We start from the raw sequence: 16,902 nt of genomic DNA, 5'->3' as shown, positions 1-16,902 counted from the left end.
TTGTTCGCATAAAAACAATTAACTCTCGTAATAATCTTTGTCTTTTGTATTTGCAGAATTTAATCATATTTATAGAAATATATAGAAACATGAGGTAGGTGGAATCATTCACAAGTGCATACACTTTTGTATACGCTCCACGTGCGCCTCGTTATGTAATTTAAAACCGCATAACTCGATGAAAATTTAAATCGCACAGAAAACAATATTAATGCGTTTGTTTTCATACGTGAAACTTGATTATCTGCGTTTTATCGAGTTATTTTAAATATGCCTTAAACCCAGGAAAATTTGATTAAAATGTTTCATAAAATAAAAAGAAAAAACGAAATCACGAGCGAAATTGCTCGTCAAACAGAGCACACGCTTGTCACTCTTATAGATAGTAATTAATTTATACTATATAGATATTAATTTATGCTATAATTATACTCTTATAATGGACTATCATCCTACGTTCTCTTCTCTTGATAACAATGTCACCGGGTCTAGAACGATTTGTACTCGGAGGCGATAATTTTATCAAAGCAAAGTAAAGAGCCATATCGCTTCCCGGTGCTTTCATAATATTTTGCTCGCGACCTCGCGAATGAAACCCGTTGAGAATATATCCGCGGTTACCCTGCAACCCAACCACCTCTCTGCCGAGTCGACAGCTCATTTCATTTCAAGTACCAGCTATTAGGAGCCTGTCGATTCACTCCACTTCGTTTCCTCTGTCTTTACTCTTATTGCTAATTACACTCCTCATTTCCACCAGTGGTTCCTGCTTTGAAGTGCCAGCCGTTTACCTCGACTTTAATGTTTGCGAACATATCGACGCTCTGTTATTCTTGTCCTAGATTATCGTGCCGCGATGCACTTGAGCACAGTCTGTCGAGTGCAAAGTTGACTGCAAATAATGGCACGCGGCATGCACAAATACAGATTGACAAGCGGACGTTGAGCTGCGCGCCTCAATTTATTATACCAATGAACTTTACCGGGACATTAGCCCGCATATTATCTCATCTTGTTAATTAATATTTGCATAGTCGTTCACAAAGCATTCCTGACTGCGAGTAGTCATCCCCTTACTTGTCTCTTGTATCTCATCTTGAATGCCGGGTCCGTTTCATCCATTATTACGACAATTCGTAACAATACAAATAGATAGTATTTAAGGTAGTGTTTAATGTTGGGGCATGGAATGAATATAAATTGTCGAGTAAATGGAAGAGATATAAATTAATAGGATCTTAGAAGATTACACAGGTAAAAATTGCATTTTGTAATGTATATATGAACTAATTAAAATACAGTAATTGTCTTTCATGCATAATTCATCATTCAAGTTTATGTTAAACAAGGCTGCAGATCGAATGTCTTTAAAAATAGATCTTCTTTAAAGGAAACTTATTTTTTTTCCACGAAATATCTAATTATGCTTGACAAAAATCTCCAAGAAAAACATAAACATCTTTTAATACGTTGACAAATTTTATGTTCTCGAAAATGAGAATTTACAATGAGATCTTTTTTATTTGTATCTTATTTAGTCAGATATAATCAAAGTAATGCACATACCTATTGTTCGGACATATGTATAAATAGAGGATGAATTAAAAAATAAAATTATACATATTTTAATTTATTATATTACAAATTAATATAAAATGAAGAATATGAATAGTATTTCTCATTTGCATATAAATTAGTCTAAAGAGATATTAATACGAGAAATATGATATATATATATGTATCTCTTTAGGATACATTATCTCATGCGATAGAGAATTATCTCGATGATATCGCATTTCACGCCTCCAACATTTGCATGCAGAATAGCGATATCCGAGATTGCGAAAAATACCATTATTATCTTGGTGCTCCAATGACACGAACTGCTTTGTTTTTTGCAGCGTAAAAATTATTGCACATATAAATTATTGCACAGAGAATAATACAGTAAATAATGGATAACCTTTTGTCAAGATTATCGAACAAAGTCAATTGACTAATATGCGGAGGTGTTACAAGAGATACGCAAAGTTTGGGGAGGACGCAAAGTTTTGTTAGTCTATTTGTCAATTATGTTTGCAATTTTGCAAAATAATGGAGTCTTGATTGCGGTTGATAATTTTCTCAATTTAAGATTATTTGTATACACGGCGATCGTAATTATTATAAAGAAATACCACTAAACAGTTAATTTACAATTTGCATTCAATTAATGCATTTATAGTAATTAAGTATAGTAATCTCATTACATTCAATAATTAGAATATGTCTTAGTAAGATTTCTTTTTTTTCGTAGAGTCAAGAAAATTATTAGTTGAAGAAATATTATTTTATTTCCACTTTTGTTTCAAAATATAATTATTTTATAGGAAAGTACTCTATCTATACTATTAATTAACAGAGTATCGTTTTAAAAAAGAACAAATGCATGTAACATACTGATATGTAATGCGATATGCTTTGAAAGCTTATTATGTCTATACATATGTATATCATATTATACTATATGTATATCATATTTTTCAGATTAATAAGTAGAATTATAATCATATTAATATAACTTTAACATAATTACTAACAAAATAATATAATTGTACATAGTTGCACAGAAAACAGTTGGTTTTTTTATATAAAACATTTTCTTTTTTATTAAAGAGTTGAATAATTTCTGCACATTTTATTATATGATATAATAGGCTCTTAAACATTTAAACAATTTTGTATGAAAACCTTTTCTCTTTGGGCTTAAAAATTTGTTAAAATTTCATGGTATAAATGTAGCAAACTCCTTTACATAACTTTCTAATTAAAATTGTATTGAATTTGTAAAATTCTTCAAGACGAAGAAATTAAATCTTTACCTTTTAACTTCTTTCTGAATAAGTTTTCTTTGTTGTAAAAGTTCGAGAAATAAGAATAAATGGTAAAATTCAAGAAGATATAACCGCAATTACACAGTACTTTATTGATTATTAAATAAATCTATATTTTTACAATAATGATTACTTTCTGTAATCAAGCTCGCAAGAATAATTTCAAAAATTTCATCTTAAAATTAGTCCAATACACATATCATGTGTAGTACATATTAATATTATTCTACATAAGAAGATTCTAATAGTTTCATGTGGCATTATTAAATCTAAAAAAAATATATATCTAAAGAAATTCTGTGATGGAAGATTTTTTGCGAGAACCTCGATAAATATTCCGACGTTTTTTCCTCAACATAAAAATATTTTAAAAATGTACGCAAAAACGCGGCTATATCGCAATAAACGCGGATATACCATATATCTAAAGAATTTATTATTTTATATACACGAACTTCTACATATAAAGAGGCGTAATAATATCTTAAAAAAGATATATTCACTATTTAATTAAAATAGAATATCTATTTACACATATGTTGACTGTATGGCGACATTGATTCGTTAGCAAATTAAGCGTAATGATTTCTTTACTAACTAAGAAAGCACATGGGGCAGGAAAATATCAAGAGCTTATCCAAAGTAACGTTTACGAATTATCTGTCGTCCAGGAACTTCCACCTGTAAACATCGCATAATGAAAAGTAAACATTAGAGTATGCGTATACAAATACGTATGCGATAAACCGTATTAGCGCAAAATATAATAATAAAACATTTTTACAATAATAAATTTAGTATATTAAAAAATATAAAATTGCAGAACGCAATTGTAAACATGAAACTTTTGCTTATCTTAATATGTATTTTAATATTTAATCGCTAACCCAAGTAGCAAACTGACGTCATTAAACGTCAAAATTACGTACGCTTGCTACTTGGGAAGAAATATCAAGGCTCTGTAAATAATGAATATTAAACAAATAAGAAAGATCTAAAAGCCATATGCGGATGTTTCTTGCGTATATTTCCGGCGAAAATTAACTTTTCGTTGTAAATAAACGAAATGTGCACACGGCACATATTATTCTTAATGTACTATCAAGACTTTATAATATGAAATATCTCGTAGATATTGATATTTAATTTCAAAAACCTCTATATTCCCCTAAAGAAATAAAGAAGTGTAGGGATTTTTGAAATTAAATCTCAAGTATGAGATATTTCACATTATAAAGTCTTGGTAGTACACCAAGAATAATATGTGCCGTGTGTACATTTCTTTTATTTCCAACGAAAAATTAATTTTGGTGGAAATATACGCAAGGAATATCCGCGTATAGCTCTTAGACCTTTCTGATTTGTCTTTAATATTTAATATTTAATATATAATATTTTAATTAATATTATATTAATTTAATATTTAATATATATTTAATATGTATATATTATAATAGAAACAATGAGAGAGAAAGAAAGAGATATGTTTCATGTTAACTCACTCGAAAATGATTGGTGACACCGTAGTAAGGATACACGCCACCAAGAATATAACGATAGTAGCCGTTATGCCTGATGCGATATTCGCCCGGTTTAACGTCTTGTGAGATTTCCCACGTAATGGTCACCTGACTCGATCCCAATATCACGGAAGTTCTCGTCCATTGAAATCTAAAAGCATACATATATATCCGATTGCGATTTATTGTGTTAAAAAAATCAAGATTTTACAGTTGATAGAAATAAAGTAAGTTTCGTTTCATTTTGGAGTATTTCATAATTTCTATATGAATAATTATTATTAAATGTCAGACTGATTTTATGACAAAATTATGATCTAGTACACGTACTTAGTCTCCCAATCGGCGTCTGTGGCTATTGGCAGCCAAACTTCATCGCCTTCTAATCGCTCTACGGTTAAGAAAGTGCTATCTGTCATTAAATTATTACGTGGATGTCCGGCGACCTGTAATACAAGTAATAAAATTATTACTACATAATTGAACAATTGTTTCACTTCGATTCATTATATCCGTTTCAGTTACGCAATCAATAAGAATCCCGAGTGTCTCTACATCGCGAATTACGTGTGACTTGATTTGAAATAAAATCTCGGAATAAAAGGTGTTTCAACCGCGCGACTGATGCTTGGATGTTGCGAAGCGGACAAAGTTTTCTCGAGTGATCAATAAAGCCCGAGGGGAGAATAATTCTAAACTGACTTGGTGAGCGAATCGCGTAAGTTACGGAGCTGTGATTCATTTGTGTCTGCTTTCACGATGCATCTCGCGCTTCCATCGCCGGAAATTATAGCCAGAAGGTAATTTACGATTACTTAATCCGTTCGCACATCGCGTCACCGAAGGCAACCTATTTTCCAAGAGTTACGCGAGCAACCGCGCGGGAAAACGTCGCGTCGCTTTTTATCGCGTGACTCAATCGCCATGCGGATCTGCCGCGATTAACGTCGAATAACGATTTCCGTCGATAAAAGACACGGCAATCGCTCTTTCATTCATCCATCATGTGAAGGAAAATATAGCGAGTTGGAAAGTGTATGCGGCATATATTATTTTCAACATACATAGCTACGAGGTGAGACATTAATGCGATATTGCTTTCCCGCTTTTCACAAAATTCATTAATTTAGGACAAATATGTTTATAACTAATTATATTATATGTATTATATATTATAATGTATTATTATTATTACTAACTAGTTGATTAATAAACTAGTAATAATTATTCTATATTATAGTATTATTGATATTATATTAATTACTAGACTAATTATATTCAGAATTACGCATATATTTACATTAATTTGTGGTAGATCAAAATCACATCTGGCACATGTTGATTTACTGGTTAGTCTGCTAGTATACTATATGAGCATATGTCATTTGGATAAAGAAGATAAAGAAAATATAATGGACAAGCTAACGATCTGCCATATGGTTTTCTTTTGTGCGAATTTTTGCCATTATGTCTCACGTCATATTCGTAATGTCGCGTTCACAATACTTTGGTATCTGTCAATCTTGGAAAATTCTGTGATGGAAGATTTTTTGCAAGAACCTCGATAAATATTCCGACGTTTTTTCTCAACATAAAAATAATTTAAAAATGCACGCAAAAACGCGGCTATTTAATCTTCCTGACCTTATAACGTTTGCATTATTAAATTTGCACGAATAGAGTCGATACACATATTATAACTAAAATATTTGCACACGGTTAGCAAATTTCCCTATTGTAATCGCGAGTGTCCTTGAATAACGGTGTTAATTATTCGAACGTGATTTGAAATACGCTGTGTTGTAGTAAAGGTTCATTACTGCGGTGTTTACAAACAATTCCTGCGCTCTCGGATCGCATAGTAATCGGTCTATTTCGTAGCGCGCCATCGGTCAATGGTTCGCGAAGTGACACACGCAGTTATTTTCCAAGTGGAATTGCATGTATGTATTTTACGCAATCTATGAACCTATTTGAATTCCATTACATTCAATCGCATGCAGTAATATGTGCACGACGCTCCGATACGATTTTGCGACATATGTCGTTCGTGCTTGTCGATTTTTTTATTATCTATTAAAACGAATGAACATTGAAAAAGTTTTCAGACGATTTTTCCCGAAATAAAAATTGCATCGCAGAGATCTGAGATACTCACGAAGATTGCCGTAACCGTGTCACCTAGTGAAGCGATTTTTGATGGCTGCTGGATCACATCGCCGAAGTTACGTCCCCATCTTGGGGTGTCGTACAACACCGGGGGTACAAGAGTAATCAGGTTGCTTTGCAGCAGCTTCGAAGCTGGTGGTCCCGGTGGAATAAATTTTTGCTACAACACAAAGTGTGATAAAATATAGCGTACATCCAATATAATCCCATAACTCGATAAATATCGGCGACTTCGACAAGGTAAAAAAATAATTTTTCGGTGCAATAATATATCGACGATAAAAATTCCTCGTTACATTGCTTCTGAGACAGATATTTATATTTTTGCTCATACATATATACACCCATACATATATGTATATATTTTATATATACATATATTTACGTATATAATAAGGTTTATATCGAGATATCAATAAAATATAAGTTATAAATTAAAAGGCCAACTTAATGAGCTAATTAATTCATCATTAAAATCATATCAATAAAAAAATTTACCTATTATATATATTATTTACTTACTAAAATAGCTGCTTGTACCAGCTCTTGATACTGTTTCAAGTAAATTGTAAGCGTATGCGGGCCATATATCGTCGATGCGCCTTCATACCTCTGTATCTGAAAATTAATAATTCAACAACTATATTATACACAAACTGCATTATGCATCAAAATGCTTGCGCGAAGAAATGAGCTTGCGACTCGAGGATCGTAATAAGAATTGTTGAAATCCAGTTTTACTGTTCTTTTACGCGCTACTTATTTCCCGCAGCTTATCAAAAGAAAACTGCGTGAAATTGAAAATTTTACGACACTGTAAAAAAAAAATAATGATCGTAACAAATTTCGACGCACTCCACGTGCCGGAAATCCCTAAAGTGGTCTCATTTTTCGAGAATAAGTGCTTTAGCAATAACAATGAGCATCTTACTTGATATTCCTCGGGCGTCGTTACGTAATCACTGTAAGTATTGCAGAGCCCTGCGACTATTACGAATGTTTCGTCGTTGGAAGCATCATTCATGACTTTCTTTATAGCCTCTCGCAATCTTCTTCCGGACATTGTCGTGAATTCACCAGGCACTCCGGCGATGACGACGTTTCCGATTATGCCTACCTGAGTCGAAATGATTTTCGGCTGCCACTGATAGGGTAACTTCATCTGAAATTCAGAAAAGCAGAGATATCATTCGAAATGATTCGGTACGCTGCCGGCGATTTAATGATTTCATTACGTCGCGCTGTACAAATCACATAACGCTATAATATTTCCATCTTTTCCGCGAATCGTTTATTATTATCTATCGAGCCGCGATAATTCATGTTGGATCTCATTGTTGGTATTTTTCTCTTCTTATACACGGTATCTATGAGAAGAATCTGACACCTATCTGAGGCCCACAGTGAAATCTCGCATATCTAATTGCATACTAATGACAATGCTAATTGTACACCGATGATGAATTTGGAATCGTAATGAAAAATACACTTTGTGAAGAAAAAAAGAAGTTTACCCGTCCGGTGGCTAACAAAATAGGTTTTGCGCCGTGGCAGGAAATATCGTCCTTCGACGGGGCGGCCAGAAAGTTTCGTACGGCATTCCAGAAAGGATTTGACGTTGTTGTTCCTTGCTCGAAGGCGAACGAACCTGGTCCGTCGGTGGTGCCAGCCGCGAAGCTGTAACCCATCGCAGGCGTACAGCCGCGAACCTGTCAAAAAGCCTGAATATATTCCGCCATTGTATCGATAAGAATTTCTTGTTGTCATTATTAGAGATGACAGCTGTTATTTACCTTCAGTGTTTGGCTGTTATCTAAATAAAATTATATAAATGATTATCTAGATGAAAACTTTGGCGTCATCTTATATTTATATACAATAGATAATATAAAAATATGTATCTATATCTGCATCTTAGATGAAAAAAATATTATCTTTACTAAATTATCTACAATAGAATAATTTTCAGATAATTTTGATTTAGAATCATAGCACATAAAAATACTTAAATAGTAGAACTTAAGCAATATGAGCGATAAAAATTTATAAATGAAAGAATGCATATATTTTTACGTCCCTTTTATAATTTACATTTCTTTCACAACTGTGTTTACATAAGCAGTCTGAAAGATGATCTAGATGAATCGTCATAGAATTTGATCTTTGATCTATTTAAAACAAAATCATCTTCATCTTATCTAAGATGAATTTACATATTTTGATCTCAGCTTTATCTAGCTAATTTAAAAATCATCTAAGCACAACACTGTTTACCTCCTCGAATCTGCCCATTGTCTCGTTGTAGAACTCCGCGGTCTGCTCCGGCATGTTGACGTATTGGTGGGCCACTCGCACTGGTCCGACCACTTCCATCGCCTCGTCGCTCTGCCATAATTTCTGCGAAAGAAAGGAGACTTGGCGTGTGAATGAGATATATCGCCACGGATTTTTGATTTCGTCAAGGTACTTTGAATGCGTCATGAGAGTAACAGAAATCGCCAACTGTCCTTCATATCCTACACATTCGTGATTGTGTAGAAAACATGAAGGCGAAATTTGATTATAGTCCAAGAAAGAAGATGGCGAAGAAGAAGATAGATAAACAAAGTGCATACTCATGTCTGTCAGAAAAATTCTCATGGTTTTTCATTTTATCTTGTGAGGAAAGCTGCTGATGTGAAAATATGCGAAGGTTTTATATATGAATCAATAGCGAATAGATCAATTGACTTGACAGTGAGAGATAAGGAGCATTATCGGAATAAGAATAAGCGAACTTGGCATCCGTATGTGATTGCGATTGTAATGAGATTATAGTGCTTATCTATAATTATGATTACTAGATTTTCTATATAAAAGCGAGGCATTGTGTCATCCTCCAAAGAAAAACTGTGAATAATTATATTATTTATTCTTTTGTATTTGTGTCTCTATGGATGTGTGTGATTCGTAATTTTTTTAACTTGAATTTCCATAAAAATTAACTTGTGCATTGTGCTCTAAAAGCAAGATATCATGTAACACATTATCATTATTAAATTATTACTTTGACCAACAATTTTCAATTGCATAAAATGTGATGTATTATTAATTAATTAATTATAATTAAAGTTTTTGAAAATTATATCAATAGCTGCTTTGTTCAAAAAATGTATTAAACAGGAAATTAAACGAACTGAATTTTATATGAAGTTGCAGATTATTATATATTCCATAAATAACATATTCGTATTTCGTAAAACGATAGAAATATTTCACAGATATACATTTTTAATTAAATATCATGTATATACATAAATAAAAACTCTATCTTTACATGAAAAATATTTTAATGAAAATTTTAATTAAAAGAATCAATAAATCACACATATACACAAATGTAAAAAAATTATTACTTATTATAACAATACAATATATGTACAATGATAAAATAGTAAATTTTTCAGTAAAAATTATACGTCGTATCATAAATTCAATTTAAATTCATAGCTTTAAAATAAAAATCGAAAAGACTATCAGAGAGAGAAAAATCTATTCGCAGTTGATCGAAATGAATGTCGATGATAAAAAGCGCGATTAGTTTGAAATATAAAGAGACAAGCGGGAAAGTAAACCGAGACGTAAGTTTCGAAATGAGAGAAAAAGAAAAACATTTTCCACGACTCTATAATACATATATCGCGCGAAATGCAGCTATGCAGCTCGCACGCACGTACACGTGAAACGCATCCTGTATGCCCCTAGGTTCAGCTCAGTTTACACAGCGTCTTCTCTACCACAGGCAACTGTGGAAACTATTTCTCCTTTGTGATGCTAAATACCCCATGAAACTGACGGTAGCCAAGTCAGTCGCAGCACCTGGTCACGCTTAATGAGCATGCAAATATATATGTTAATTATCGCTGTTTGCCACGCATCTCCTAGCTTTTGTATTATATTGTATATATATATATATATATATATATATATATATATATATATATACGAGCAAAAGCACGCTGCAACATCGTCCGTCTGTTTAATTAAGTCGGACTCGGCATATGAATATACCTTTACCTGAGCCTTAAATGCCCGCTTTTATTTGGACGCGCTTTAAATCGAAATAATCCGTTTCCGCAAAAGTGCTCGCTTAACTATTGCGCGGGTTGATACGGATTTTCTATTTTTTGAGCTTCAAACGAACATTTTAAAACGTTTTTTATCTCTTTCTCGCAGTGTGTAATACGCTATCATTACGCTGAAGCTGAATATTGAAACCGACCGTCGCATTTTAAGCCGTTCCTCGATATTCCGTTGCTTTCATACTGCAGTAATTTTCTCCGCGTGAAATGGTTAGCTTAAAGTTAAATTTTGAAGTTGAAGCTTTGAGTGTAACTTAAAAAAATACAGGTTTACTAGTTGCGTTTATTTTTTCACTTGAAATGTACGTGCTTCTGTGTACTTTTCCACAGCAAATATATACCAAATGCATTTCTCTATTTACAATTAATCTCCAAATAAAATTTAGGTGCAAAAATTATTTTGAAATTCCTCTATTTTGAACGTTTCGGTTCTTCCTTTAATTTAGTACATTAATTAATGAAAAAAACTCATGTATTAATATATCAAATTTAAAATGTAAAAAAAATTTTATTGTTATTTATTTAACATCTGTGCTTAGCTCTTACTCTTTTTTATATACCAAATTTTTTATTTTTAATTTGTGAATAACTAAAATGTTTGAAGCCTTTGTTAAATTCAGATCGAAATTTCACACGCATTGTCGTAAAAGTTAAAAAATTTGTCCCATTTTTCTCCACCTGTCTCCTGTACATATTTTTCGCAAACACGCGAATCCAGAATCATTTGTATTCGAGCGATCCTCGAGTGTATAATATCCTGACAGATGTCTTTTTTTTTTACTACGTCATCGTCGTCGTCGTCGTCGGAGAGAAAGTAAGTGGCGGAAAGCACCGGTTGCGCGACGATAGATACTTCGACGCCGAGATATTTCGGCCGCGCGAGAGAGGAAACGATGACGAATGATGCCCGAGAGCGTAGATATACCTAGACGCACACGGATGCTGCGAATCCGCAAACACGCACAGTTATAACTGCGCGTATAACTTTCCCGCCTTTCAGGCATCATCGTTGCGCTTTGTCGATTTTACCTCGGTGTCACGAGCGACAGATTAATGCGACACGACGATACACCGAGATAAAGCACCGTATCCCATCAAGCCTGACGTTATGTAGCATCGTTATAGCCGACCACACACGTATCGGGGGTGCAAATCCTTCGATATACTGCGCTTAATTAATTTTAACAACACGAACTCGTACATGACACATCAGGGTGAGCTTTGAACGAGAGATCGTTATATATTAATCGATCGTACCGTAATATCGGAATCGGGCTTTTATTCATATCGGTTTTTGGATCATTATCTCTTCCGAGTCGAATTAGAATATATCGATTAAACTTCCGGCATTAGGTATTAAACAAATCGGTTTCACGTGGACGCGCAACAATGAAAACGTCGACGAAAACGTGCCATGGGAATACTTTATCCGAAAGATTCCGTTGATCTTAATCAAAAGTTCTTTTTATTAGCATATAAATCGAGATTAAATTTGGTTAGGGGTTATGCATACCTCTGCTTATCGATCGCGACATTTGCAACATCTAAGAATTTACTCGAGAATACGCGATTTATCAGAAAAACGTGATAACTCATTGTGCTAGAGGAAAGATTAAGACAGAAAGAAAAGAACTTGAAGCACGTGTAATTATTGCGTGTATAATTGCACAATTAATTAAATCGGTATTACGAGTGAAATTAAACGGAGCATATTACTTAAGTTTATGAAAGTTTAATCGCAGCGTTTCAACCTCACTATTTAATCCTGCTTTAATAATTTTTGGATCCTTTTAATTTGAAAGGGCTCTTGAACCTTGAGAGATAATAATGATTATACGCAATATAATCGAATTGTCTGGAGAAAGCGAGTTACATCAGATGTGCGCCAAATTATATCAAATAAATTTATATACATATATATATGTGTGTGTGTGTGTGTGTGTTATGGAAATTAAATTATCTGTGTTTCGCGTAAATTTGAAGTTTTTAAAATTTTCAGGAAAATATCTTTTATAAATTTTATAATATCATTCATCACATGCATTAATATTAGTTTAAAAATCAACTATATATAAAATACATATACCATATATAAATCAATTATATTTATTAATCATAATACCTATAAATTATTTGTAATAAATTGGATAAAATTAAATTAAATCGTGATGTTATAATCAGATTACCAATATTTTCTTAAAACCAAGAATATATACGAATTTATATTCATTATCTGAATTTATGTATCAAATATAATTTTATTTATTGATGAATTATTAATTGATGTAGTCAACAATAAATGATGCTAATTTTCAGGTCACTCATTATTAATAATTATCAACATGAAAATATTAATTCAAAATGAAGAGATATGCATATTTTCACGGAGAAAATTTTCCTAGCATGCGTATCTCAAAATTGTGCGCATAAATCGATATTATGTTATTAACGACTAGATATATAGTATCCTTTTATTAAAATAATATTTACTCAACGTTGCACCCCACGTGCGCATTTGCAAGTGTCGCACATACGGATGCAATCAAGAATACATATAGAATTTAATCGAACGCTATCAAATCTGGAAAGAACGCATTCAAATAGATCTAGTTCCATAATTAAGTTAACGACCCTTTCAGCTACGCAGATTTCTAATAATTAATGAAAGAGAGCGACAGTTGCTGCCTTGATAACTCTTTGAGTATATGTATAGGGAGTATAATTGCAATGTCATTTAATTTGAACGACATGTGCATCATCCAACACGTAAATATATACGCAATAATTATATATGTGTAATTTTTTAATGTCTTTTGTCATTTTTTAATTTTATGGCACAATGAGTTTATCACGTTTTAATATTAAGTCGCATATTTAAATAATAATAGTCTTAGATATTGTACTATACTGTAAAAATATGTAAAATTAAATGAAAAAATGTTTTAAATTACATAAAGAAATAAGTGTATAATTACACGTTAAATAATAAAAATGTATACATTTCAAATGCATGCAATTTTACACTTGTTATTTGTGTACAATTTTTTAAATGTAATTACATATTTTTTACAGTGTACCGCGAGCCTACATTGCATTCGAGGTTTCTTGTAATAAATTTTACTTTAGAATAAATTTATAAATAGAACGAAATAGAGTTGGACAGTTTAAGTGCGTTTTCGACGCAAAAGTTGGACACCAAAGCAGCTTCAAATAACGTGAATTTGTTTATTACTGCAGAAATGTAATGGTAGAGAGTCTCGAATATATAAAATAGTCTGTACATAGCTACCTAAATAAATATTTAACTTACTCAAAGTCAATTACATACATTTAAGCTTAAAAAAAGTTTTCCGTTTCGCAGACTCCCTTGAGGCATTTTCCACTTTGCGGAGAAACAAAGTACTCCGAAGTTCCTGTTTGTCTTAATAATTTTAAACAGCGCATAAAAATGCATCAAGCATATTTTTGAATGCATTTTTGGTGCAGTTACCATGATAATGTAACACACAGCGATGATATTACTTTTTAATGTAAAAAATGCACGGCTGGCATTGGATAGCAAATGGGGAATAAAAAATGCATAGTTCTTTTATCTCGTAAAAGATTAGTTCTCTTTCTTTGACATCGTTCATATGATAAGGAAAATACTCTCAGGGGAACATATTAAATTATGTAGAATAAAGAATAGCAATATAAATATTATAAATTATATATGATAAAGAATAGCAATATAAATTTTTAAGATTTCTACATCTGGTACTAATATTATATGCTTTTTCAGATTAAAAGCTAGATAGAATTGAAACGAAATAATATTAATAGTCATGTACATGTATAAAGAATTAAGTGATATATTAATTAATATTTTTATAATAGTAATTACAATTGATATTTTTTTCTTTTTCGTTTGATAAAGCTTATCCTTCGAGATTAATCGTTTCGTATTGGCTCGAGATTAATCATCTCGTACAAGCGTAATGGCTCGATTCGTTCATCCATTTCCGGATTTAAAATGCGAGCGGCTTCAAACTTTTAATTTAGTTTCTCGTTTGATTAATTTGAGTTCCAGACAGAAGCTTAGCGTCCAATCGTACATGTAAAGTACATACTTTCAATACTATCCTACGCTTTCAAAGAAACAAGAGAGGTTTCGCAGCGTGGATGGAACTTTGTTATTAAATTTCGCAGTCACAAAAGTATATCTAAGTAGCTGAGCAATTTACTTTGAATACGACAGAGTAAAAACGAGAACAAATGGCAGTACAGTAAGTAGATGGATGGAGATGCGTCAAAAATGCATGAGAGATATGTATATCTCGTTTTATAAAAGATTATTACACGTGGTGGACTTTTAGAGTGACGTGTTTGAAAATTATTTTTTTCGGGAACAGGATCATAATATCTCGTAATATGGATGATACACACGAGAAACTTACTTTAATTCACTTAATTGAAATTCGATAGTAGATTCTCTGAATATCATATTAAATTCCCTGCATAATTTGCGGTCTTATTGCTCGCTATGATTACCGCATGTTTCTAATTATTTTCCCAATCCAATATGGGCATATTATAAAATATCATTTAATAATAATATATTTCGCTTAATTAAAATACAAAAATCGATCGTTCGCTCAACGTTGAATCGTGAGACATATAAAATGTCGGGTAGAAATGTCACATCCGAGACTAGCTGTCTATATTAAGATTCTCAACAAATCGTGTTCTCAAACAAACGCTTATTACGTGATCGCGTTTCCACATATCGTTCACGAAGACAATCGACATGCACCGCGGCAATCAAACGAAGATTTCCGTTTCGTATGCATAAATCCTGTTCCTCAGAAGTCGTGCATACGTTATACAAGGCATCTGCGCCAATCCCAATTGTCAAAAAATCAACGCGATAATTGCATAAAGTCAGTAAATTTTGATAAAACCAAATAACAATTCTATTTCATAAAAAAAATGAATATTGTTATTAATATTGGTGTGCTTTATTCATTGAGTCTAGAAACTTTTCTATTGAATCTTCATTTATTATATATAAAAAAAAATTATAAAACAATTAATTATAATTATAATTATAATATTAATTATAATTATAATTCTTTAATTAATTTTAAGTGATATGCGTGATTTATATTCAGGATATAAGCATAAAAAATAAAAGGTTTTAATTGCAAGTCTTAATGATTCGATCTGTTTGACACGTATATTTGACATATAGGAATATTTATACCTATATAAATATTTTGCGGCATATCTAACGTCAGTTTGCGTTCTATCAGCTGGATTCTTCCTTTTCCGAAAAAATAATATTGTCATAAATTTTATCCACGAACCAGTGAAATGGACGGATTAACAACGAGATATTTAGCCGAGTGTTAACGTTATTCGAGACACGTGGAATATTATTTGAATCATCATTTGCTTTCTTTGACACGTATAAAGTAACGGCGACTTTATAATATATTCTGCTTTATCGAGTTTTTGCAGATACAAATATCTTTAAAAATATTTGCAAAATTGCTTTGAAATATAAACGTGTCACACAATTCGCGATACTGATATTTTAATCACTTCAAATCAATTAACGCGATTTTATTATATTGTCAAATTGCGGTCGCGCAAAATGCGTTTATAATTGGGCGCTTATTGAATGGCTGGATTTCGCGCATTGACGAAATTCGTCAAATTGCACGTCCAATCATCGCGTTATAACTATGCTTTGGTACGTCGCTCTATACGTGATTTCTGCTCGATAATTGACACCGTAGGGTTATACGTAGCTGAGCGTTAATAAACGAACGGTACCTATTATTAATTGCTAAATTAATTAATATCTAGGAAGGAAGTGCATAACAGTTGACAATCTACACGTGTGTATGTAATAGATTAATATTCTTGGAATTAATTAAAATTATCGATAATAAGATGCAATATGCAAACGAGCTATTTAATACGCAACGTTTAAGTTAAGGCCGTGACATATGAAAAAGTTTTAGTCATAACTGTAAGGTCATAAGGAAATCGATCGATTACAGTTACACAAAGCATTCTCACAATGCAGTAAGAATTATTTGCCTATGGCCTTAGAGTTTATTATGATTATTAATAAAAGTTTTTCAGGTCTCACAATGGTGTCTTTAAAATATACACTATTTTCCATAAGAAAGGAATATAATTTATTAATATTTTATGAAAAATTTTATACAA

At 32.1% G+C, this 16,902-nt stretch overlaps 1 protein-coding gene across 5 annotated transcripts in view; it reads right to left on the bottom strand.

The window, feature by feature from the left end:
* Nucleotides 1-2,941: 2,941 nt before the first annotated feature.
* CDase (neutral ceramidase) overlaps nt 2,942-16,902 on the bottom strand; it is a 38,537-nt gene continuing 24,576 nt past the window's right edge. For all 5 annotated transcript variants that reach the window (XM_029299143.2, XM_029299142.2, XM_029299141.2 and 2 more), the window contains exons 8-15: nt 8,837-8,959; nt 8,077-8,271; nt 7,494-7,724; nt 7,085-7,180; nt 6,552-6,722; nt 4,724-4,839; nt 4,376-4,544; nt 2,942-3,554 (exon numbers count right to left, since the gene is read on the bottom strand). In XM_029299143.2, coding sequence (XP_029154976.1) covers nt 3,507-3,554; nt 4,376-4,544; nt 4,724-4,839; nt 6,552-6,722; nt 7,085-7,180; nt 7,494-7,724; nt 8,077-8,271; nt 8,837-8,959 — 1,149 coding nt within the window. In that variant the 3' untranslated portion in view covers nt 2,942-3,506. The remainder of the gene's footprint in view (nt 3,555-4,375; nt 4,545-4,723; nt 4,840-6,551; nt 6,723-7,084; nt 7,181-7,493; nt 7,725-8,076; nt 8,272-8,836; nt 8,960-16,902) is intronic.

The sequence above is a fragment of the Nylanderia fulva genome, unplaced genomic scaffold (assembly GCF_048542155.1).
Source record: "Nylanderia fulva isolate GAGA-0341 unplaced genomic scaffold, ASM4854215v1 Scaffold12, whole genome shotgun sequence".
NCBI classification, from domain to species: domain Eukaryota; kingdom Metazoa; phylum Arthropoda; class Insecta; order Hymenoptera; family Formicidae; genus Nylanderia; species Nylanderia fulva.
The sequence above is the reverse complement of the archived record's forward strand: the minus strand, read 5'-3'. Positions and strand labels throughout refer to the sequence as shown.